The sequence below is a fragment of the Rhinatrema bivittatum genome, chromosome 12 (assembly GCF_901001135.1).
Source record: "Rhinatrema bivittatum chromosome 12, aRhiBiv1.1, whole genome shotgun sequence".
NCBI classification, from domain to species: Eukaryota; Metazoa; Chordata; class Amphibia; order Gymnophiona; family Rhinatrematidae; genus Rhinatrema; species Rhinatrema bivittatum.
In genome coordinates, this window is record NC_042626.1 from 57,862,093 (window position 1) to 57,889,063 (window position 26,971).

Sequence of the window (26,971 nt, forward strand, 5' to 3'; positions counted from 1 at the left end):
TTTAACCACAAAGAGCAATAATTTAAAACAAAGCCTTATGTTCTTTTGAAGATGGTTAATCATATCAAATCATTTTGCAACATAAAAGGTGCCATCCCCCCCCCCCCCCCCCCAATATCAGGCCGATACAGTACAGTGCGCTCCGGAGCGCACTATTAACCTGCCATTGGACACCCATTTTCCCTTACCCCTTATTCAGTAAGGGCGGAAAAAGTGAGTCCAACCCGCGGCACCTAATAACGCCCACAACATGCAAATGCATGTTGATGGCCCTATTAGGTATGCGTGCGGGATACAGAAAGTAAAATGTGCAGCCAAGCCGCACATTTTATTTTCAGAAATTAGCGCCTACCCAAAAGGTAGGCGCTAATTTCTTCGGGCACCGAGAAAATGCACAGAAAAGCAGTAAAAACTGCTTTTCTGTGCACCCTCCGACTTAATATCATGGTGATATTAAGTCAGAGGTCCCGAAGAGTAAAAAAAAAAAAAAAAAAAAATTTGAAGTCTGCCGGCGGCTGTCGGGTTGAAAAACAGGTGCTCAATTTTGCCGGTGTCCGGTTTCCGAGCCCGTAGTTGTCAGCGGACTCGAGAACAGACACCAGCAAAATTGAGCGTCGGCTGTCAAACCCGCTGACAGCCGCCGCTGCTCCGGGCCAAAAGGAGGCGCTAGGGATGCGCTAGTGTCCCTAGCGCCTCCTTTTGCCTGTTTCTACCGCCGGACCGAACTTAAATACTGCATCGCGCGCACAGGCGAGTGGCCTGTGCACGCACCATGACAGCGGGCGTTCGCCTGCTCTCCCGCGGACTTTACTGAATCGGCCGGTAAGTTAGGAGTTAACCGTGGTCCTTTAACCAAAACATAATAAATATTAAAAAAAAAAAAGCCATTGTTTTGCTTTCCATAACAAAATAAAACTGCAGTACTCACTGCTAATGAAAACCTGTACATTTCTCCAAAGGTACCTGTGCATACAAAGATTAACAAGAAAAAAATAAAACCCAACTCCTCTGCTTTTTTCCAAACCTGGAAGATGCAAGAGTAAAATTCTGTAGTCATGTTACTGAACATAAGTGCACATAAACAGAACCTTTCTCCTAGAAATTGGAGAACTAGCCAACCATCTCCCTGAAGATAAACAGAGCACAATGTTTATTTGTTAGGAGTCATTTTAATAGTTGCTCCACACCAAGAAAAAAAAAAAATTAACAAAACCTGCCAAAGACTAAATCCACACAGAGATCTTCCCATCTCCCGATTTACTGCTAGTAGTACTTTTCTTTGAGCCTGCTTTTGATTTCTTCACCCTGGAGCCATTGGGATTGTTGTGGCTACTGTATGCTTTTATTGCTCTGTCTACACGTTCCTGGGCCACTTTGATGTCCCTTTGCATGTTCTCCAGGCTACTTGGTACATTCTCATCATTGCTTCCATACTGCTGCTCCTGAGCTATATTGGCTTTGTTCTGCTTGTAAGCCATTTTAGCATTGGACAGTTCAGTGTATTGTATCTGATCTGGTTTGATGGCAATGTTATAACCAGGAGGGGCAGATGGTGTATTCCAAGTTAAAGGGTAAGTATAAGTAGCAGAGTCCTCAAATGCTTTCTTTTTCTTATTTAACGTGTCTCGGATTGTTCCAAACCCCAAGTGGAACATTTCCCAAACATTCAGAAGTAAACACAAGCAACTTACGCCATACATAATGAATAGAAAAATAGTCTTTTCTCTGGGCCTAGAAATAAAACAATCTACCTTGTGAGGACATGGCTCTGTGCTGCAAATATACTTTGGTCTGACCTGAAATCCATACAAAAAATACTGGCCAATAAGAAAAGCAATTTCAAAAACGGTTCTGAAGAGCAGTTGTAGCACATAGGTTTTCATAAGCCCATCTGTTTGTATTTGTCTCCTACCATCATGTTTTACTTTAGCATTGCCCTGTCCCTGCTTCTCTCTCTCATTTTCCATTTCCACCTCAGGGTACAGCATGGGATCTTCCTCATCCTCCTCCTCAGCCTCTTCTATGGCACGATGCTGTTTCCAGCGAAGAGAATATGCTTTGCTTTTTAATTGTTTTTCCTTTTCACTGTGCTCAGTCATTAAGGTGATTCTATGAATGGCATATCCTAAATATAACACAGAAGGTGTGGATACAAGAATAATCTGGAACACCCAGAATCTAACATGGGAAAGTGGAGCAAAGGCATCATAACAAACATTTTCACATCCAGGTTGGTCTGTGTTGCATACAAATTTGCTTTGTTCATCATAATATATGGATTCACCTCCAACAACAGTGAGGACAATACGAAAAACAATGAAGACAGTCAGCCAGATTTTGCCAACAAATGTTGAGTGGCTGTGGATTTCCTCTAACAGACGAGTCAAGAAGCTCCAGCTCATGGTGGTAAAGTGACTTTAACCTTAAAAAGAAAATTATAATTCAGTTAGACTAGACCTAAATGTAAGCCATGTTTACTACTTATTTCTACAATGCTACTTAAATGTACACAGCACTACTCTGAAACTTACAATTTATTTAAAGGCTTTTATATACAGATGTTTATGTACTGGTACATATCACGTCGGTTTACGTAGAACCAAAGTTGTAAATTACATCAAACAAGAGGGTACAAATAACAGGGCTAACTTCGTAAGAACTTATAGATAAAGCTGAGAACGACTTAAAATTATTACAAATAAACAGTCAACAAACTCGGATTTACGACAGACTTAATAAGCATGGCTGCGTATTAAAGTACAACTGACAGGAGAATTTATGGTTACAGCATCGGACAGCTAGTGTATTGGAGTTTGAAATGCGTGAATCAATCCCATAGGGAGAGACCTTTAAGTGAAGGCTTTTGTGAAAAGCCAAGTTTTGAGCTTCTTTTTGAACGTTCGACTACAAGTTTCAAGACGAAGGTCCGTGGGGAGGGCATTCCAGTGAGAGGGGCTGGCAATCTAGTTTAGACCCACAAGAGGCTTCAGAAAATTTACTAGACTCACCAAGATTTAAAAAAAAAAAAAAAAAAAAGTCAATCATGCTATGATCAGGGAGAACAAAGTTAAGATTTAAAAGCAATCTCAAATTTTTAGTAGGTATATGCAGACTGACAAAAATGTTTGTTTCCATTCATTTCAGGGGATCATTTAGTGTTTATTTCAATTGCTTGCCAAACAGAAAAGCAAAAAAAAAAAAAAAACCCACACCCCCCACAAAAACAAAATCCAAAAGACAGGGTTTCTCCATTGCTTCCTCAGGTTTCCCCAAATTCCTCAGACTTGCCTCCTCTCCGATAAGCAGAAGCCTCCCTGGCCCCCCCCCCCCCAAACAACTCCCACCTACCCCCTTAAGTGTGTAGACTGGTGACCCTCCTTGCCCCACCATTACCCCATTTAATCCTACTCTCTGTTTCCTGTCTTTTAGCCAGTTTGCAATCCACGAAAGGACCTCGCCACCTATCCCATGACTTTTTACTTTTCCTAGAAGCCTCTCATGAGGAACTTTGTCAAATGCCTTCTGAAAATCCAAGTATACTACATCTACCGGTTCACCTTTATCCACATGTTTATTAACTCCTTCAAAAAAGTGAAGCAGATTTGTGAGGCAAGACTTGCCTTGGGTAAAGCCATGCTGACTTTGTTCCAGTCTTTCTATATGTTCTGTGATTTTGATGTTTAGAACACTTTCCACTATTTTTCCTGGCACTGAAGTCAGGTTAACCTCTGGAGAGATGAATGTTCTAGGGAATCCTCTGGAGGATCAGAAGGAATGTTGGTGGAGCTAGCTTGCTAATGAGTAGGGGAACCATACCCTACTGTTCCAAATGTACGGAAGTATATGGACTGTTTACCTCCACAGGATCCCGCAGTGCAACAGAATCATCTTGTACAGGGCAGTGAAGATTCCTGGGCTACATAACTGCTTGTTCCCCTTGAAGTCTAACCCTAAGAATGGGTTCAGTAGAAAAGGTGGTTAAACCTGAGGATGCAATGAAGTAAAGAGATTTCTGAGAATGAGCAAGGTTTGCTGCATAGACTGGTTGGAACTGGCCTCTGATAATAAGGGAGGGGGGCCTGCATCCAGGTCCCTCATATGAGAAGAATTTGTCAATGAGTGCTTGCGGCTCTGGTGCAATTGAATAGCTGGCAATGCAATGTCAGAGATCAGCTCATGGACTGAACCCTAATGGTTCTGGCCAAGGATGTTCATCCCGTGGCTTACGTTCTCCCTGTAGACTAACACCTCACGTTTGCGAAGTGACTTGGTTGAGAGACTTGGAATAAAGACTGCAGCCTTGATGGGGACAACCAAGGCTGATTAGATAGTGTGTCTAGGATGGGCTCCATTTTCCTGAAAAAGTCAGATGGAATAGAGAGTCTCTCCCACTTGTTTCTGCTTTGGAGCATGCTGGTCAGGCGTGGAGTCTCATGCAAGGGAACTTTTTTGGCCCTAGATACAGTAAACCTCTCTGATCCTTCACTGGGAGGCAGTGAGCACCCTTAGGGTCAAGGCTCGCATCGGGGATTTCTCCTCATGCCATTTGTTTTGGTGCAGTAATCTTTGGTATGGCACCCGGCCCTTGCTTCACTGCGTCATGGCCCTGCACAGACGTATCATGGAGATGCTTCGGAGCATCGCAGCCATCTTTTTATGCATCCTGGCTATACTGTGGTGCTTCGGATTCATGCCCTTGCATCAGTGCGTGCTTCGTGCCATGCACTGTCTTCAAACACTTCCCTCGTATCGTTGCATGAAGCTGCATCAAGTGGGTTGATGCAATCTGTACCTGTGCAGAATGCAGACACTTCACTTTGGCAAATTTTGAAGCCAAAGTTGGCACATAACTGGGGTTTTTTGGTATTAGTATGTCATGACCCCCATAGGCTTCACTCAATATTGACAGAGTATTAGCAGCCTCATGTTGTTCTAGGCACTTAGCCTTGTGCTTCGGATCACTTGTTGGTCCTATGGACGCAGTTCTCTTCTTCAGGCCCAGAGAAGAGCGAGTCGAGCATATCAGCAAAGGGGCATAGCTACCAGATGCAGATGAGCCCCCTTCATCTTATTACAGGTGAGTGATCTTCTGGGCTTTCCAACGCCGTGTCAATGGGGACATGCAACCACAGTCACAGCAAGCAGCCTGGTCATGGCATAACTACCTGGGGCCAGATCATCAGTAACTGACATATGCCCACACTGGCAATCTTAAGAGCCTGATCACTTAAACATCTTATGTGAAAGACAAGAAAACTAATTTTTCTGAGGAGCAAATTTGGAGAGGAGTTTTCATAGTCCATGCAAAGCACGGAAAAAAAGGAATTGAGGAGTCGGCAAAGCATTGCGTGGGAACTGCCATACATGCGCAGCAGAGCAAAGCTCTGCAGTCTTGGAGAGAGTCCTGCCTAGTGTGCAGTCAGATGTCACCCAAACAGCACGGATAATTCATGCAGCTTATTGACAGAAAAACAGCATACATTTCTCTGAAAGCAAAAGCAAGCACACAGTTTTCTCTAAGACTCCAAGTGTTAATAGTACAGCTAGTATACTACATTCCTGTAGTTAATATGGATCTCCTCTGAACATATTAGAAATCCAGTTATTTATCAGTGACCAATGAACATTTTTCTTGTGTAATCCAGCTCATGCTCCATTAAACCTCACTAGGCCCAGCAGGGGTAACCAGGACTATAGCTTTTATGAGTATCAACAAAAAATAGCACTGGAACCTTCACATCTATTTTAGATGACAAATTTGTATTTATTTATACTGTCACCTGCCTGTAACAGGGAAAATGTCATCCAATAAAACTCACTACTGGATATGGGATACATTTTACTGCAAAACAGCAAATCTATAAAAAATACATTCATCTGCAACTCAAAACTGACCTCTTGCTGGTGGAATAAAGGCTGAGAAAAGGGGCAGTAGTACTATTGTAAAAAGAGTTATTATTGTACTACTAAATCTTAAGGTAACCCCCTCTCCCCACCAAAAAAAAAATCCAAATAACCCCTGGCATAAGGGCAAACTAAGACAGCATCCCAACAATGAGCTTTGGGCTAAATGGGAGCAATCTTTACACATGAACATTTCTCCTCAAGAGTGGGAAAAAAAAAAAAAACTTAAGATATAAATTCCAAGAAGTGGCCTCTGAAGTGAATCCTATGTAACACCATCAAAATTATCAAGTATGAATACTGACTATCCTAGTCTAAGCTAGCGAGCCTGTGGCTAGAGAGATTTTTCTGCATATGTGGTGATCACGCCCTAAAGTTCAAAAACTTTCTATCCATGGTGAAGCTTCCATCAATACAATCACAAGCACATTATTGCCTTTGGAGCCTAATATTCCTCTATAGATATGGCCAGAGGGGACACTAATGGGGCACATAAGACCTTGATTTCTCAACTTGTGATGGCTACTGAGCTATGTATAGCCCAAGCATGGAAAGATTCAAAAACTTCCACTAATAGATAGCAGCTTCAGAAAGCTTGGGAGGTGGCCCCTTATGGAGAAGGCTGCATTAATATAAAGTTTATTATGTGGATATTGTTTCTAAGATCCATGTATATTATCAGTATCAACTGAAAGTTTTACAGTGCAAGATCAATATATTTCAAACAATACATTTATGTTTTGTTGCGACAGGAGAACAGTTTTCAAATGATTCACCAGGTAAACTGGCTGTCTGAGAACTGCCCTCTCTCACTTATTAGGCCAATACACTTGATGCTCTGCATGTACTTTTAGCCAGATTGAAAGGAAGCATTCCTGGGGACCCACTTAGGGAGGGATTGGAAAACAATGTGCATATTTTCAAATCTGCACACTTTTCCAGCAAATATCTGCAAGCAGAAAAAGCAGTTGCAGTCTGTGCGTCCTCTAATCACTAGAAAATCTTCAAAGGGAATGTAGTATGTACTTTTTCTTTAAAAATTAGGCACAAGGTCTGTGGTTTCTTCACATTTAGGTGGACTGTTTCAAAATTGCCTCCCATCTCTATGTCAAATGCATCATTTATACTCATTTTCAAGCGTTTTTGTACAAAGTTAGAGTCTATTTGTGACCTCACAAATAATGGAGTTCCACAAGGATCTGCATTGTCTGCCACTATTTAATATTTATCTTTTACCAATCTGCCAACTACTAGATGATCTATAAACACACTACCTCTATGCAGATGATATACAACTTATTCCCATAAAAAACTCCATTGATGAAGCATACAAAGATACCTCCATGATACTTGACTCAAAACAACTATCAAATTTAAAGCTAATAATCGATATTGATAAAACAGAAATAATCATGTACAAAAAAATCCAACTTAATTCCACCACCTCAATTCATTGCTAACAATCAAATCAATTTTGTATCCCCTGTCAATCACACCAGAAACCTTGGAGTTATCATGGATAAAAACCTTTCCTACAATATGCACATAACTACTAAAATCAAAGAAGGATATCACAAGCTCCTAGTTCTCAGACGTTTAAAACCTTTCCTAAATTCATTTGATTTCAGAACTGTCTTACAACTCTTAATTTTCTCAACAATAGACTATTGTAATTCCCTTCTGATTGGTCTTCCATTCATAAGCAAACTTCTGCAGATTCTTCAGAATGCAGCAGCTAGAATTTTAGTTGAAACAAAAAAAATATCACATTACCCCAATACTAGTGTCGCTTCACTGGCTTCCTATTAAATCTCGGATTATAAGATCCTGACCATCATTCACAAATTAGTGAATGCTGATCACCATAAACATACTGGTTTAAAAGTCTGTCCACAAATTACCAAAAAAAAAATCTTCGATCTAATAACACTTCTTGTCTAAATATTCCTCCCAAAGATGCTCGACTATCATCCACTAGAAATAGAGCTTTCTCCATTGTTTGTCCAAAAAAATGGAACTCTCTACCACTTTGAGAACTCAAACCAATATCAAAAAGTTCAAGAAAGATCTAAAAACTTTCCTTTTTCATACAGTCTACATTAATATTCATCTATATCAACAATCCATCTACAATCAACTCAACCAACCAAACCCAGGCACGAAAGAAAAAAAGTATCTACAACTAGCATCAACCATATTCATTACAATTCGGAACTTATAAGTAATGATAGAATCCCTCCTTTATGATAAATTAATACTATTACTGTTACTTCCCTTTTTTACCCCATTTTCCCCTTCCTTCCATTCCACCCCCCCCCCACTGTTACTTTTTTGTAACTATGTAAAATTTATCTGTTTTTGTTTGACTTTGTAAACCGTTATGATAGCTGAACTGAATGACGGTATATAAAATTGAATAAATAACTAACTAAATGAGAGGAGGTACTATGTATAATCCTTTGGGCTATGTTGATTCTTTCCTGTCCCTGTCAGATGTTGGATGATAGAGGGAGGAGAGTCCTATAGTATCTAAATGACTGGGGCATAGCATGTGTACTCGAGTAGTTCTCCCACATATGTACACAGAGTGGTAGTATATCCTTTGAACTTATTTCCTCCCGAGACTACTCTACAAATATATCTTTAATTACTGTTTCTTTCTGTAGCTAAAATTTGTATATAGGAAGAGAATAATGTAAGTTTCTGTATTAACAGTATCATAACATAGTAGATGAGATCAAATAAGGCCCAATTAGCTATCCAGTGATCCAACCATCTTCCTCTTTGGGTAAATAATCATAAAAATTCCCATGCTTCAAACACCAAACCCCCCCCCCAGTTCTTTTACTCAAATCCAGTTAACACTACCCTTTATATCTATCCCAAGCATTTTCCCCCCCCAGTGTTGGGGATAGATATAGAGGGTAGTGATAGGAATGGCCTCCACTACTTTCACTGGTGGGCAACTATAGACCTTGTGATCCCATAATTAATCTCTTACCACCCAGTGTGATAATCCAAAAGAGCTACTAGAATAAGGGAGACTGTTCTCTGAAACATTTGGCCAACTTGTGCTCATTAATAAGAGTTAAAACCACGGTTGATCTGTGAAAGTTACCCCAGGCTATGGGGGTCTCTTACTATGTACATTTTTAATAAATTAAAAGTAATTTAAAAAAGTGGAATATCAGTTTAAAAAATATATAAGATGTATAAAAATGCTAAATGGTATACACCCCCTCCCCCAAACTTGCTGGTTTATGACACAAGTCACGCTCTTTTGAGCATTGCTGGTGCCATCAGTGGTCTCATAAGTTCCTTCAATCTTAATAGGATACAATTCTAACCTAAAGGCTTGTGAAAATGCAGAGGATTTTTTTCTAAACAACTTCAATTAGAATATGGTAATCTATGGGTAGTGTTCAGTAACAAAAATCCATGACTTGGTGCCCAGGGAGTAATAGTTTAGCAGCATCCTTTAATCCCAAAGTTTCACTGTGTGATAGTTTTTGAAATACTTCCCCACAAAAGTGGAGAAGATTTATGGTACTCTATGTTCACCTAGTCTTGACTGGTTTACTTCTGAACTGTCTATGCATGCTGGGTCATTTTCAGGACTTGGTGGTTTCTGAAGTGGAGATTATCTCTGCCGTAAATCCGGCAGACTGTTCTCTTAATATTTGCCAACTACCTGCTTTGAGAGCAGTTAGGTTCATTGCACCTGCAATTTATAAAATGATTAGTCCTGGGGGAATTCTGCACAAATTCTGCAATAACGCAGAATTCCCTTCACCTTGCAGAATCCAGGCCACACCGGCACTGAGTGCTATTGCAGGCAGGACTGTGCCAATAATTAATATTTGCTCCGCAAGCCTTGCCGGAAGAGCATGACCCCTGGAAGAATGTGCAAGGCAGCAGGGCATGGGTCCGTACAGCATAGCTCCACAAGCCTAAAGGATGGGATATCGCCAGGCAGGGAGGATCTGGAAAAAAAAAGTGGAGGGATAGAGAGGACCGAACAAGAGAAAACACGACACTGGCTATACACATATATAGCCAGTGTGACCCCCTATCTTAATATGTGAAAACTGACATCCCCAGTAGATATCTAACAATTTAGCAAGAATACATTCTCCAATCACAACCTCCTCCCTACATGCCAGCTAATAACCTCTGCTCCCCAGCCCATTCCCTCCCTCTCACCTCCAACCCCTTTCATATCCCTGCTGATCCTCCCTTCCTTCTCTCATCCACCATCTGCTCCCTTACCTCCAAGCTTCCCCTCTAACCCATTCCCTCTCATCCTCACTCCTCTTACATTCCCCAGTTGAGACAGCTGAGGGGGGGGATATGAGAGAGGTCTACAAATGTGAATTGGTTATTTACTCTTTCGGATAACAGGATTAGAGGGCACATCATGAAGTTAGCAAGTAGCACATTTAAAACTAATCCGAGAAAATTCTTCACTCCATGCACAATTAAGCTCTGGAATTTGCTGCCAGAGGATATGTTAGTCTAGCTGGGATTAGAAAAGGTTTGGATAAGTTCTTGGAGAGAAGTCCATTAACTATTAATCAAGTTGATTTAGGGACTAGCCCCTGCTATTACTGGCATCAGTAGCATGGAATCTACTTAATGTTTGAGTACTTGCAGCCTGGATTGGCCACTGTTGGAAACGGGATGCTGGGCTTGATGGACCCTTGGTCCGACCCAGTATGGCAATTTCTTATGATCTTATATTCCATCATTTCTCTCTTGGGTAGATTCAGTGGTGGATGAGGAGAAATGTGGAGTGGCAATCTCCACCAGCTCATACACATTACTTTTCCCTTCTCTTGTAGCTGGTGCCAATCCCAGTGGTGAACTCTACAAGGGGCAGCAGCATTACCAATAGACCATCAGTACACAGGCTGTGGGATAATAGAATACGCTTACAGACCCTGTAGCAGCCTTCGTCCCTTCCTCAGGTAGTATTTCCTGTTACGATAGAAACTCATGCATGGCAGTGTCTCTGCAGGGTCTGTGAGTATGTACTGGCTCATAGGCCTCACACTAACTTCCACTACTAATGTTGCTGCTACTTGAAGCACTTTATACCCCATTTGGGGTCCCAACCCATAGTTAATCCCTAAATGCTAGAGTAAATACAGTGCCAATTTCCTGAAGAATAAAGATGCCAACAATGACTTGTTAAAATGACTGCTTTTCTGTGCCAAAGTTGTATTTTGTCCTGTTTTATGTTTATTGAGCTTTATGTATGTTTTATTGTAAGCTGCCAAGATCTATGGCTTGGGCAGCATATTTAAACAAAACAAAAAACCAAACAAACCCAACTACAATGATTCTCAAAGAATCTCATCTTTAGAAATTCTTAGGGAATCTTCTGCTGCCTTCCCCAAGGATGTGTAAGTGGCCTATAGTCATGGTACCACACAGTGATTCACTATACAAACCTCAATTCCAATTCAAAATTAAACAAATACTTCTTAAAAAACCTATCACATTTTTTTTCTACTTCTGACCATTGTTTTTCTTGTATTAGAGTTCTGCCACTTTAAACTGTCATGGGTCAGTGGCATTTAAACAAAACTGTATTAAGAATGATAAGTTTTTTTTTTTGTTATGGAGTCAGGATGCAGATTTCAAAAGCATCTGATCAAGTTTAAGGATATAAAATATTTCATTCCAGTGGCTCCACTGGGAAATGCTTCATACAAGTTTCTCTGACTCAAATTTTCCATTGCATTTCCATTAAAAGAACCTAGACTATAAATACACTATTTACTGTACTAAATACATCTTTCCCACAATTGAGTCTCAAACAAAAAAAAATAAATTTAAAAGAACAGCACTCACATGCCTGACTTTCAATGGTCCGCACTCAAATCTGAAGTTTTGGCACCAGGCTCTGGACCTGCAATAGTGGTTTCAGCTTTTGATGGAGAGTATATCGCTGGGCACAGACATCAGTAAATCCAAACCTGGCCCCCATTGCTAAACTGTGCAGGAGGTTCAAGGCACTGATGTCAGTACATCCAAAGCTGCCCAACATTGTTAAGTATGCAGAAGATAGAGCTGCTTACCCGTAACAGGATGTTAGTCCTTGCACATGGTGACATCGGATGGAGCCCAGCATAAAAAACTTTATGCCAGTTTTTAGAAACTTTGACTGGTACACTGAACTTGCCCAGCATGCCACTATCCACATAGGGTCCCTCTTTAGTCTCGTAAACAGACTTACAAAAAAATAAAATATAGGAGAAACCCAATTCCACGGGGTGGTGGGTGGGTTTCATGAGGACTACCATCCTGCTGTTCTAGGAGAACACCTGTTACAGGTAAGCAACTCTGCTTTCTCCTAGGGCAAGCAGGATGGCAGTCCTCACACATGGGTGAATCCCTAGCTACAGGCTACTCCCGAACAATGAGATCTGGCACCTAACCAGGTGCCAACGGGCACAACACCACTGGTGCTGTTCGTAACAGAGGGACACAGCCTGAACCCAAACAATGGGTAGGAACAGTTGGGTACTACAGCTGAAAGATATTCCAAAGGATGGACTGGCTGAAACTCTCATCAGCCATCCCTATCCAAACAGTAGTGAGAGGCAAAAGTATGGAGAGAACTCTACATCGCAGCCTTACGGATCTTGCCCACGGGGACCACTCGCAAGTGGGCCACGGAAGTTGCCATGGCTAACAGAATGAGCCTTGACATGGCCCCCAAGGTGCAGTCCTGCTAAGCATAGCAGGAAATGCAATCCACCAACCAGTTGGACAGTGTCTGCTTAGTAACTGCAACTCTCAATCTATTCCTGCCAAAAGAGATTAAGAATAACATGAACTGCCTATGGCCTGCTGTCCGTTCCAGGTAGAAGACTAAGGCTGAGCCTGCTCGCCCTGGTGTGAATGAGGCTTGAGAAAAGGTGGGCAGGACTATTGATTAGTTAAGATGGAACTTAGGGTGGTTCTGTGCATGCACCCTATCATGAAAGAACTTTGTATGGCATGGATACATTGTTGACTCTGCATGCTGAAGTGACCTTCCAGTTCAGGTACTTGAGGTCACAGGAGTATAGAGGCTCAAAAGGAGCCCTCATGAGCAGAGCCAACACCACACTGAGGTCCCAAGACACAGCGGGAGGCCGCAGGAGGGCTTCAACTAAAGCAGACCCTATATGAAACATCCCACCAGGGGCTGCACAGAGATGGGAGAGCCATCCACACCCTGGTGGTAGACATCAATAGCACTTAGGTATACCCAGAGTTGGTTTTTAAACCAGCAGAGAGGTGCAGGAGGTAATCAAGCAGTTTCCATATAGAGCAGGAGAACAGATCCAGGTCATGGAGCTTACACCACATGGAAAACCTCCTCCATTTTAGGCCATAAAAGACTTCCTAGTGGAAGCTTCCTGGAAACCACCAGAACTCAAGACACCTCATCAGGTAGTCAAGGGGCTGCAGAATTAACCTCTCAACATCTAGGCTGTTAGGGGCAAGGCCTGGAGGTTGGGGTGGTGCAGCCTGCCCTGATCCTGCGTGATGAGATATTGGGGTGGGGGGAGTCCCCAGACTGATTGATTCCGAGGGAGAAATCCCGGAGGAACAGGAACCAGATCTGTCTTAGCCAGTGAGGGGATGAGAATTGTCATTGTCCCCCCCCCCCCAAAACCTGCTGAAGCTTCATGAGAGTCTGCATCACCAGGAGGATAAGCATACAGAAGACCCTTGCCCCAATCGTGGGCAAAGGCATCCAAGGCTGGTTTGCTGTCCAACCTGTACAGGGAGCAGAATTAATCCACCTTCCTATTGCAGGGGGGGGGGGACGACACCTACAGATCCACATCTGGGGTTCCCCACAGACAGAAGACCTGATACTATCTGGTTTAGGGACCACTGGTGGGACCAGAAGGCGCAACTCAGCCAGAACACCACAACATTCTCTATCCCAGCCAAATACATAGCTCAGAGTACCACACCCTGGAACAGAGCCCATGACCAAATCCACACTGCCTCCTGGCACAGGAGGAATGACCTCATTCCTTCCTGGTTGTTCGGTGAGGATCAGGACTACCTTTGTTGGCTAGCCAATCTCTGAATGCCCAAAGGACATACCTGATCATGTGGAGTCCAGGAAGCCGATTTGACAGTTTCCTGGGCGAACATTAGGCCCTGGATGCGGAGCCCTTCCGCATGGGCACTCCACTGCAGGCTGGACGCATCTATGGTGCGTACAACTTGACAGGGGGATTTTGAAAGGGTACCCCCTGCTCCAAAATCGTGAAGACTCCCCCACCAAGACAAGGAGTCCCGGAGAGGTAGAGTGATGCGGATGCGCACATGGAGGTCCTGGGTGGCCTACTACCACTGGGACCGCACGGTCCATTGAGCTCTGCGCATTTGTAAACAAGTGAAGGGAGTAACATGGATGGTCGTGGCCATGTGTCCCAGGAGTCACATGTGGCAAGACAATCTTCCAGCTCCACTGGACCACTCCCGCCATGGACACCAATGTGAGTGCCAATCGTGGGGAAGAAAAGCTCTGGCCCGAGCCATGTCCAACAGGGCGCCAATGAAGTCCAACTGAGGCAACTGGTCGAGGTGGGAATTCGGGTAGTTGATGATAAACCCCAGGGAGTCCAACACCCAAATAGTCAAGTGTAAAGATCGTACTTGTGCCCGCCTGGGTAGAACTCTTACCCGCCAATCGTCCAGGTAGGGAAACACCTGCACTCCCAGCCTGCAGAGGTGATTACCCACCACAGCCAGACACTTGGTAAAGATGCCTGGATCGAGGCTAGTCTGAATGGCAACACCCTGTACTGGAAGTGTCACCCACCCACCACAAACTGTAGATACTTGGGACCATGGAAGATCTCAGTGTGAGCGTAGGTGTCTTAGATCAAGGGCAGATAGCCAGTACCCTCTTTGCAGGCGTGGAATCAGGGTGCCAAGAGAGACCATCTTGAACTTCTCTTTAGAAGTTTGTTCAAGGCTCTCAGGTCTAGTATAGGACAGAGTCCCCTAGTTCTCTTTGGAATCAGGAAATAAATCAGGAGTAGAACCCCCAGCTCCGCTGCTTCAGCAGAACAGGCTCGACAGCCCTGGCTGTTACAAGGGCTAGGAGCTCCTCCAAAAGCATGTCCTGATGCATTATTGAAACCCAGGAGGGACACGGGGGGAGTCCGGAGGGACACCCAGAAAGTTCAGCCTGTACCCCTGATGAATGATGGACAGAAACCACTGGTCCGAGGTCTTCGCTGGGCCAATGGTCCACAAAGCCGTAGCTGGCCTCTGATCAGGTCTTGCGTAGAGGGTACAGGCGGCTGGCTTACGCTCCCTTGCAACAGGTCAAAACCCCGTGGCAGGGCTTGGCTAGGGGGCCAGCTGAGGATCTGTTGCTGCCTGGGTTGTCTCCCGCTGCGATCGGGTGCAGAAGCAGGATAGTATTTCCTCCAGCGGTAGAAGGACTTCCTCAGACCCTGTCGGGAGGACCTCTTGACCAAGGACAGTGGGTCCAACATACTGGCTGAGAGATACTGGAGGGCCTCATGATGATCTTTTAACTGAGCCACAGCATCTCTCATCTTGTCAAAGATATTCTCACAGGTACAGGACAGGTCCTCGAGCCTCTGCTGCACCTCCAGATGGAGATCTGACGCCCGGAGCCAGGCCACCCTGTAGACACCAATGCCCACGGCTGCTATCCTTGCCGCTGTCTCGAAGACATCATAGGTGGAACGCACCTCATGCTTGCCACATTCAAGACTCTGCTGGACAACTGTCAAAGTGTCCTGCTGCTGTTGGGGCAGGTGCTCAGTCATGTCCTGGATCTGTTTCTAGAGGTTATGAGAATACTGCATCATATGAGAACATAAGAAATGCCATACTGGGTCAGACCAAGAGTCCAACAAGCCAGGTAATACTGTTTCCAACAGTGGCCAATCCAAGTCAAAAGTACCTGGCAAGTATACAAAACATTAGATCTCAAGCTACTATTGCTTATTAGTTACCATAATAGTAGTTTATGGATTTAATCTTGAGGAACTTATTCAAACCTTTTTTAAACCCAGTTACACCAACTGCTGTAACTGCATCCTCTGGCAATGAATTCCGAAGCTTAACTATGTGCTCAGTGAAAAATAATTCTTTGATTTGTTTTAATTTATATAGCTGGTAGGAGGTGGCCATTGAACACAAACTAAAAAGGGCTTGGGTGGGACATTCTCTTCTAAAAGTAGGGAAGTGTGGATGCTCATACACAGGAACCTCCCATTACAGGTAAATGGGGCACGGTGTGACCCAGACGGTCGCTTTGTAATTCTGGAATGTAGTCTATATGGGAGGTCAACACTAGTAAATGTCTATGGGCTTAATGTCGTTCAAATGGCATTTTATAGTAAACTGCAGGAATCCTTGACTCGATTTGCCATGGACTGGGTGTGTATGGTGGGGGGGGAAGAATGGGATTGGAATGTCTCTCTCAATCTGGATCAGTCTGGTACTCCTAAGGCACAGGATGATAGTGGGAAGGGGCTAAGAGACCTTGTGGACATTTGGAGGGAACAAAATCCTAGTAGTAGGGACTACATATTTTTCTCCTAGAATCCTACTAGACTTCTTTTTATGTAGTCTGGGCCTGGTGGGCCCAGAATTCAAGTTTGACATTCTAGGGTGTACCAAATCTAATCACCATGCAAGTCTTCTGTCTTTCCCAGTCTGAAGTGCTGGGAGTCAAAATATGGAGGATCAATACGTCTTTGAGGAAGTACGAGTTTAGGGATGGGATTTGGAAAGTAATGGAAGAGTCTGAGGTTCATAATCCTCTGGAGATTTTAATCCAACTCTTCAATGGGAATCCCTGAAAGCGTTCATTAGATCCCAGGCAGCTCGACCAACTAGAATCAGCCAGAAGAGAATTGCAAGCTCTCGACCTAGATAAAATAGCATTTCATTCAGATTTGCTATGCCAGACTAGCAATAAGGCTGGGTGCCGGCTGGCTGGGAGACAAAGAAAGGGTGGCACAATCCCTCATCACTAGAAATCAAGAACTCCAAAGGGGCAATCTTACAAGATGCGGGTGAGATTCACACACGCTTTTATGAAGAATTGTATGCCTCAGAGGACTTGGGGGGAAGATCAAATTACTGAGTACCTAGAAAGGGTGGAGTTACCATCTCTTTACAGAAGAGGTGAGCAGGTTTTTTTAAATGCCGAAGTCACGCATGCTGAACTTTATCAGGCGATTCAAGACCTGAAGCTGGGGAAGGCCCTGGGTTTCGATGGCTTCACCGCCAAATTCTATAAGTCTTCCAGGCTGTGTTAATTCCACCCTTACTCCAGCTGTTCAATGATTTGAGGTATGAGGGTTCAATATATCAAGATGCGAACCTGGCAGGTATCACCATAAGAAGAAAATGCCATACTGGGTCAGACCAAGGGTCCATCAAGCCCAGCATCCTGTTTCCAACAGTGGCCAATCCAGGCCATAAGAACCTGGCAAGTACCCAAAAACTAAGTCTATTCCATGTAACCATTGCTAATGGCAGTGGCTATTCTCTAAGTGAACTTAATAGCAGGTAATGGACTTCTCCTCCAAGAACTTATCCAATCCTTTTTTAAACACAGCTATACTAACTGCACTAACCACATTCTCTGGCAACAAATTCCATATTGGCTAAGAGCGGGAGAGATCCCACACTTTGTGGGTCTTACCGCCCTATATCCTTTATTAATGTCGTTTTAAAATTATTGGCTAAAATACTGGCAACTAGATTAGTTAAGTGGCCCCTCTTCTGATCCATGAAGATCAAATTGGGATTTGTCCCTGGTCGCTTGGCCTCAGACAATGTGCGAAGAGTACTTAAGAACATAAGAAATTGCCATGCTGGGTCAGACCAAGGGTCCATCAAGCCCAACATCCTGTTTCCAACAGAGGCCAAAAACCAGGCCACAAGAACCTGGCAATTACCCAAACACTAAGAAGAACCCATGCTACTGATGCAATTAATAGCAGTAGCTGTTCCCTAAGTATAATTGATTAATAGCCATTAATGGACTTCTCCAAGAACTTATCCAAACCTTTTTTGAACCCAGCTACACTAACTGCACAACCACCACCTCTGGCAACAAATTCCAGAGCTTTATTGTGCGTTGAGTGAAAAAGAATTTTCTCCGATTAGTCTTAAATGTGTTACTTGCTAACTTCATGGAATGCCCCCTAGTCCTTCTATTATTCGAAAGTGTAAATAACCGAGTCACATCTACTCGTTCAAGACCTCTCATGATCTTAAAGACCTCTATCATATCCCCCCTCAGCCGTCTCTTGAACTAACTTGGAGGGCGAAACAGGAGGGCATCCCCCCTAGTCCTTTTAGCCGTAGATGCCGAAAAGGCTTTTGATAGGGTACATTAGCCCTCTCTCTTCAAGGTCATCGATAAACTCAATATGGGAAACAGCTATATTAGATGGGTTCAACACCTTTATTAGAATCACATTGGGCGCCTAAAGATTTATGGCGAGTATACCACGCCACTCCCTGTGAAGCGAGGTACCCATCAGGGATGCCCTCTATTACCCCTCTTCGCATTATCCCTTGAACCCTTCGCGACATCAATAAGGTCTAATTCCCTGATCAGAGGGTTGCAAGTGGGGCCCTTCAGTTATAAACTTTCCATGATGCGGATGACCTCTTCACAGCGACTGACCTGGGCCCCTCCCTTCAGAGCCTGTTGCAGGCTTTTAGCAAAGTTTCTGGTTTCAAAGTAAATGAGGACAAGACAGAACTCTTAAATATTTCTATGCCACCTGAATCTTTTGAGGCTATAAGACCCACCCTTCCATTTCGAGCAGTCAAAGAATGGGTAAAGTATTTGCGGGTTAAAATTGGACCAGTTGGGCCCTAATCTTTCGATTGAATTATGACCCCCTTTTTCTTGCTATCTTGCTGGGATTGAGGGGATTTTTCCTGGTTTGGGAGATAGCTATAATTAAAGTGTTCTTCCTCACCTCTGCTATTTCTTTCAGACTTTACCAGTACAAGTCCCTGCATCCCTCTTATCGTTGTGGCAACGGAAGCTACTCAGGTTTATCTGGAAGCGTAGGCCCCCCAGGGTAGCTCGGTCAGGTACCAAATTTAGTGTGGTACTATGGCACTGTGCAGCATAGCGCACTTATTCAGTGGCACTCCTGTGGTGTCCTAAAACCTTGGGTCAGAATAGTCTCCTTAGATTCTGGGGGCCCACCACTGCATATCAGAGTCTGGCAAAGAGGGAAGTTATACCATACAGGCCTATCCCCCTATTCTAGACTGGTTCTAACCGTGATGTAAATGGCACTCCCAGTTAACTGGGGATAAAAGTGCCTTCTAACATCCTTTCTATTTGATAGTGCCTTCCACCCAGGAGTGGAACCAGGGTTGATACGATGCTGGCTTGAAAGATATATACAAGTGGGAGCAACTATGGGATGGTCAGAAACTGATCCCTTTTACTGATTTACAACACACTTACCATTTATCTAGTAAGGACTTATTCACATATAACCAGATTCTCCATTTTTTTTCCACAGCACAAATAGGAATGGAACTAAAAAGTGGGGTAAACCCCTCTTTGAAAATTACTGCTCATATGCAGATAAGATTACCAAACCTATCTCCAAAATTATGGCTCTCATGAAGGGGGTTACACAGGAAAAAAGGTCCTTTCAAAAAGCTTAGGAACGAGATATTGGGGAGCGATTTGAGGATGGTGACTGGGACATTCTTTTATCACTACTGGCAGAATTTCTGCCTCCTCGGCAATAAAAGAAACAAGTTATAAAGTACTGTATAGTTGGTACTTTACTCCCGTGTGCTTGAGCAGGATACAGGAGGGTGGTACCAACCTTTGCTGGAAAGGTGCGGGGCCATAGGCACCTACTTTCATCAGTGGTGGGCATGCCTGAGTATGGTGCACTTATGGGAAGCAGTTCTTGACTTTATTCACTCTGTTACCCACCTTAAGGTCCCCAGGGATCCCAGAATTTGCTTACTGAATATGCTCTCTGATCAGGGTCCCTCCCCCCCCCCCCCCCAACAATGGGCTCAACAATGGGCTCAACAAGTAATTTCCTCTGCCAGATGTGAAATAGCCCTATGGTGGCATAGACCAGAAGTCCCCCCCATTAGTGCTGTACAGTCTAGATTATATGAGCAAACTCACAGCCCTTCGTAATGATAAATTAGCATCTCATGAAAAGCTTTGGCTGCCTTACACTGGAAATAGAGATAACCCTACACGTTTGGCAGAAACTCTACTTATTTGAAGAAAGTAGTCTCAGTTCTGAGTAAATAGCCACAATTCTGCCCTCTAAATCCTGCATACGTATTTGATATATCCCTAGTGCTCGGTATCTGGGACATTCGTGTTGTACTTCAGCAAGTCAGTAAATTTCTTCCCCTACGTGCTCTTTAGGACTAAGTGGGAATTTGCCATAGTTATGTTGTGTTATGCTTTGTATGCAATATTCCATGATCTCTACTTATTTCCCATAACCTCCTTTATTGTAATCATAGTCACATGACACACTTAGTGAAATAACCAAGGGGGGTGGGGAAAGGGGTGGTATTCAGTAAAAAAATTCACGTAGAATTTGATACTTTGTTTTTATGTATGCATTAATTTTATTATCACAAGGCTTCCTACTGTTTCTTCCTTGCTATATAGTTGGACAATTATTGTAGCCTGAATTTTGTATTATTTCTGTGTTGAACAATAAAGTTAAATTTAAAAAAAAGTTAAAGTACAATATAGAAAATCAACACAATACATTGAAATATTCCATTCCTATTTCCCCTCTTAAAATACACTCACACCAAAAATGATCATATAAAACACTCCTAAAATATTCACACATACTAAATATACTCTCCAAAATACAATTCCCAATTGAAGGGTGGTCTCAACTAAATCCACCTGTATATTCACAATTCCCTTGAGTCCACTTCCCTTTGCAACAGTTGTGCTTGCATATGGTCTTTCGCTGAGGGAACCAGGTACATCCGAGACTGATTAATTTTGAGGTTTAGACTGTACCCTTCATGGAAGATCCTTAATACCCAATGGTCTGATGTGTTTCCCAAAAGTTGTAGAATCCGGATAGTCTGTCCGTCCGTCCCCCAACTGGTAACAGTAGCTGTGGCTGGGCCCTCCTCAAAAACACTGCTGCGATTTTTGGTTGTTGCCCTGGTGACATTAGCCTATTGATCTATTCCTGGGTTGCACCTGTTACGGCTGCTGCCTGGGCTGCTGGTATACTGTGGACGGAAGAGTGTATGTAATGAAGGATGTCTTTGGTAATAGGACTTCTTGAAGGCCAGGTCATACTTCCTGGTTGAGGACTGCTGCTCTGCCAGGGGACGTTAGGGACAAGACCGCTACGTTCTGTTCTTTAAGCTGGGATATGGTTTCCCGCAGCTTGTCCCCAAATAGGTTGTCTCCTTTATAGGGCAGATCTGCCGGCGTTTCACGTACGTCCTCGTGTATGGCACTGGCATGCAGCCAGGCTATTCTCTGGGCTGCTATGGACCCCGCTGATGTTTTGAACGCCTCTTATATTGTTTGAAGGAGGTGGCGCAAGCACTCTTCCAGATCCGTGAAGGACAGAGGCAATGCATTGTCCGACGATCCAAGCATGACGTGCGGTTTTAGGGATTGTAAATGCTCGTACAAGTATTGAGTTATATAGAATTGGTATTGGATTTTAGCATTCTACATCGCCTCTTGGAAGATTCTCCGTCCAAACTCATCCAGGTATCGGTTGTCCTTACAGGCGGAGTATCTGAGTGTAGCCGTGACTTCTTTGACTTTTTCACAGCTGATTACACAACTACTGAAGCATGGGGTAGATGTACTGTTCTGTAGTATGGGGATTTTCTCATCCTGAACTTCACATCAGTTTTCCTGGACTTTGCTGGTCCCGAGAAGTGAGATTCCCATGCCTTGTCCGTTACCAAATCAAGGACTGAATGGAAGGGTAAGGCTGTAGGCTCAGCTGGGACTTCAAAGATCTTTAGGATCCCCAAGATCTTTGATCTGGCACCTTTCTGGTTTCAATTTTCAAAAGTGTCCACACCTTCCCAATAAACTTAGAGGTAGGACAGGTCTTCTGGGGGTGAAGATGGTTCAGGTGGTTCCTCTGGCAGGTCTGATGGTCCCAGCTAAGCCTACAGCCTTACCCTCCCTTGATGGGGTAATGGACAAGGCATGGGAATCTCCCTTCTCAGGAACCTGGTGAAATTCAGCCCGGGGGGGGGGGGGGGGGGTGTTTAGGTGACCAATGTTGTCTGTTGCTTTCCAGGAATGTGAAAAAATTACTCAGCATTGCGGAAATTTGAGACATTGTTTGCGAAGCTAGTCTTCCCTCCATAGGGACCTGTCATCTCTTCCTCTGACAGAGGGCGAGACTCCCTCATGCCTCTTGCCAGACAGACACCTTGGATGGTGTACTGCAGCTAAGAGGATCAAGGAATCAGGATCCCTACTGCGCTCTGTTGGAGCCTGGTCCCTGTGCAACAGTCTGTCTCTGTTAGGGGCTCCTGTAACAGAGGCAAATGCATCTTCCTCTTTGAGACTAAAGATGTCCAAATAAACTATTTGGGCTAATCCAGAAGAATCCAATGAGTGGTCATCTAAGAGTGGTTCAACATCAGAAAACCCGAGCTCCTCTGGCAGGAACACAACTAGAGGATCACTCTGACCCATTTTTGTGGGAAGCCTGCTTTTGGGTAGGCTAGTGCTTATGCACTGTCTCTTCTTGTCATGGGCTCAACGCCCTATTGGTATGCATCGTAGATGGACGCTTCACGGTGTGTTCCTGCATAGTTTTCTTTTTGAGAAGCACAGGTGTTGATATGAGTGGCACTCGCAAGCAACACTTCGATGCGTGTGCTTCACTCCGTGGTGCATCCTTGCGTTGTATGAGTTCTTAGACACATGCATCGACTCATCCTTGCATTGTGCTTGCCCAGGTTCGACAATGCTAACCGCTGGTGACTCTGTCCTCTGCATGGTTTTTACTGGTGCACCCCCTAAAGCCTGAGGTGGCCTGCACCACGTGGTGCTGCCTTGTCGCCAGATGGGCCCAGGGAGGAGGTCCTTTCCTGATCGGTTCAGTGCATTTTTGGCCCGGGGATAAGTAACAGGAGAGGCGTTCTGACTCCAGGGCATATGAACCAGCCAGATTTGGGGGGGGGGAGGAAATCTTCTGGGCCTGTTGCCTCTGGGCTCTAGGCAACATCCTCCCGCAGCCGCAGTCCCAGTATATCCATTACAAGTTGTGCACTGGGCCCAGGCAAAAATAGTAGTAGTTATGTCCATATGTGATGGACATCACCTTACCCCATTGGCAATATTTGAACCTTGGAGGTTTTGGTGCCATGGTTGCACTTAAAAACTGTTTGGGAATAAGAAATTACAGAGGTGAAATAAGAAGAAATTCCGCAAACAGCACAGAAGAAAAGAGACTGAGGAGACTTGGTGATCATTTATTTATTTATTTTTAATTTTTATATACCGAAGTTCTTGTAGGGACTACAAATCACTCCGGTTTACATAGAACAAAGAACTGCTCAACAGAGCGGAGCTTTACATGGAACTGTAGAACATATGGAACAGTATAACTGGTAGACAATTTAACATAATGATAACTTAAAATAATAGTTTAACTGGTAATAAAGAATTATATTATTTAAAAAGCCACGCAGTCGCAAAGAGTCAAACCTCTATGATCTTTGAGAGAAGCTAAGCCCAGGGCCGCCCGGAAGACGTCCCAGACAACATGGCTAATTCAGCCTGCTTAGATGGGAAAAATAATTGTACCAAAGAAAAGATAGAGGGATCCATGCCAAAACCCGGGGGCATCTGTCCTATGCCCACTGAATTACCTTTCCCCGCTGACAAACTAGTTAGGGGAGCTACAAAGTCAGTCAACCCCTCTGGCAGCTCTTTTCCCACCTCACGTCAAGCTGGGAAGAACCAGGCTTAGTAAAATCAGATGAAGGAAATTCTCCCTAAGCCTCCAAACAGTGCTGACAAGTTAAGAGGATCGCCAGGTTGGGATACCCGAATATGACAAGCAGCAGAGGGTGCCTATAGCAAAGAAATGTGAAAGGAATTTGGGAGTATTAGTGAAGTCCTTTAGTTTGGTTCCTCAAATATCCTCCATCACTTGGGAAGCATTCTTGAATCTAAGGCAGCTTAGGAGGCTCAGATCAGTTCTGGATTTCTCAGTTGTCTGATTGTGCAGGCTCCAATTTATCTTTTATTGGACTACTGAAATGCCTTATTGGTTGGCCTCCCAAAGAAGGATCTATATCCATTACAAGTAGTGCAAAACATGGCTGCTCGACTTGATTTTTCATTATCCCAGAAGGTTGAGCGTTACACCACTGTTACAACAATTTAACTGGCTACCAACAGAAGAGCTCAGTTTAAAGTCTTATCTTTGATGTTTAAGATGATACATGGGGTTGAAGCAAAGTATTTAACACTTTTATATACCAACCATCATGAAAAGATTTCATATCAGATCGGTTTACATCTTAAACATCTATTAACCAGAGGCGAAAGTTACATATAACAAGGAATTAATAACTTGGGGGCTAGGTTAGCCAGAGGTAAAGGACAGAATAACTGAAACTAGATGAGGCAATGAGACCAAGAAACAGAGGCATAAATATGACGTTTAACATGGCGGGGAAAATTAGTCCAGTAAGCGGACTAATTTACAGAAAATTAATTTACAGAAAGGTCTGGTAAGCGGACTAATGTACAGAAAGGGGTGAGGCATTATATCCCAAGACATAATTTGTGTTCTCAGAATGATACCCTGTGTGTGGCTCCCTCCATAAAAGTAGTGAGAAAGACAGCTCATAGAAGGATGTTTGCAATGGGGGGGCAGCACACCAGAGCTATGGAACTCTGGACTACAGGAGACGAGATTGGAATCAAATTATCTAACTTTTAGAAAAAAATAAAATCATGGATATTTTAATTTGGTAAATTGCTAACACTCTGAATCTATTTTTATACTAAATTGTTATTTTAGGATTGTTTTTATGTAATTTTCTATTTGCTTTTTTTCACATTGTGTTATATTTTGTATTTATGATTATGTAAACCGCTCTGACCAGACTTGTTCTGATTTAACAGGTTAAAAGAGTCAATAAATATTCTTTAATTTTTACTGTATACCTAGCTGTTCATATCTTCGAAAATCTGATACTGCATTTGTACCTCGTCTATTGACTGCATGTGCTGTTTAAAACAAAAAAACAAAAACAAACAACATTTCATGTTTCCAGGCACTATTCTCGTCTTAACATTCTGATTTATACGATAACTATAGTCACTTAAAGGTTTAAAAAAATAAATAAAATCAAAACTTGTTTCCTCCTATTTTGAAATAAAAGTTCTTCTATCCAAATAAACTGATATTACAAATAGGTAGGAGAAGCGAGCACTCTTTTGCAATTTGGATTCTCTCTCTAGTAAGTGGGGACACCGTTAAACTTTTAGTGCAATAGACTCCCCTGAAAAATAAACCAAGCAACCTTATTTCCTTTCCTCGTATGATGCCCTAATATCAAAGCAGATGAAAAAGCATTGGGGCCATTGTTCAGGTTTCATAACAGACAAAAAACTAATACGAGTTATTCTAAAAAGATTTGCGAGATCGGATTTTTAAGAAACGATACTCATTTTGGAGATTAATGATTTAAAATTTAAGATTACCAACTCCGTTAAATGAGGTGTCCTGTCGCCTTATACAGAAACAGCACCCTCCCAAAAAAAAAAAAGGTGCTCTCATACTTAAGGCATCCGATAAAAATGGAACAAAGTCCAGTCAGTTATTTCGCGAAATAAAATAGACTCGCGAGAGAAACTACACCATCTAATGGGGAAAAAACCAGAAGAGAAAGTTTCCGGTCTGAGGAATTTCTCTGAAAGCGGCACATTAAGAAACACAGAACAAAACCCACGGTTACTCACTTGGCCCGAGCCCGGCGCCGTCCCCGGCCCATGGAGGAGGATGCAGTGGGTCTCGCTGGCTTGCTTTCCGGCACCACACTGCACCGCCTTCACCTTCCCTGCCACTCCGGACACACGACGACAACGGACTCTCACCCTTCGCTCGGGACCATGGCTCCAACCAGCTCACCGTCTGCCCAACCCCCCTTCCGGGACGAAGTCGGGGAAGTGAATAACCCTAAACGCTCTCCGAGACAAGGCGGACAAACTGCATCCTCCCGCCTTCTTCCTTGCGCCTGCGCAGCAACACATATAGTCGCCTCCGTCTCCCTTGCCGCACGTGCACGGAGGTGGGAAAGGGCACGAGCGATCAATCAGCGTGAGGCTTAATCGTCATTTCCCCCGTAACTTCAAAAATTGACTAATCGGCTTCGCACCTTCCGTCATTTTGCCTACGCCACGCCCCCCCCCGTGTGACCAATCAACTTGCTGGTTAATGGCATTTGCCCCCACCCTTCTCCTTCGGGCAGGTGTGACATCACGGGTCACGGAGAAGAGTGGTGGTAGCGATAGCATTTTGTTTTCTGTGATTTGTGGAGGGTGAGGGTGAGAGTGAGGATGGTTATATCTAGAGGGCGGAAACAAAGATGGAGGCCGTCACCCCCTTTTCCCCGTGGACAAGCAGTACAAATAGTCACATGAGAGATGGGTGACGACATCTGATTGTGCCAACTTGGTCCCTTCTCAGCTCAGAGCTTTTGAGTTTGCTCTGAGCATGTGCGATAATACTTTGGCTGCCATTGCTACGCAACCCTTGACTTTTTAGTAATATTTCTTCTTTGTAACCCACTACGAACATTTTAAGAAGTGGGATACACTTTTATATTTTAAATACATGTTTAGAAAAATATGGAAGACCGGCAAAAAAAAGGAAAAGTTCCTTTTAAATCCTGTAATGAATGTCGAAAAAATGGCTGTGGTAGACGTACATGATCTGTGCTTTAAATGCCTTGGTCTGGACCACAGTAGTTCAAACTTTGATCCTCGTGACAGACT

At 43.6% G+C, this 26,971-nt stretch overlaps 1 protein-coding gene across 2 annotated transcripts; it reads right to left on the reverse strand.

Moving 5' to 3' along the window:
* Positions 1 to 695: 695 nt before the first annotated feature.
* Positions 696 to 26,305, reverse strand: GJC1 (gap junction protein gamma 1). 2 transcript variants are annotated; one of them, XM_029573911.1, is made up of 2 exons: positions 26,072 to 26,305; positions 696 to 2,422 (listed from the first exon to the last, which is right to left on the reverse strand). In XM_029573911.1, exon 2 carries the CDS (start codon positions 2,400 to 2,402, stop codon positions 1,224 to 1,226), a length of 1,179 nt encoding a protein of 392 aa, XP_029429771.1. In that variant the 5' UTR covers positions 2,403 to 2,422; positions 26,072 to 26,305; the 3' UTR covers positions 696 to 1,223. The 2 variants fall into 2 exon arrangements, with proteins under 2 accessions (XP_029429771.1, XP_029429770.1); XM_029573910.1 differs by having other exon boundaries at positions 25,937 to 26,303.
* Between the last annotated feature and the right edge of the window lie 666 nt (positions 26,306 to 26,971).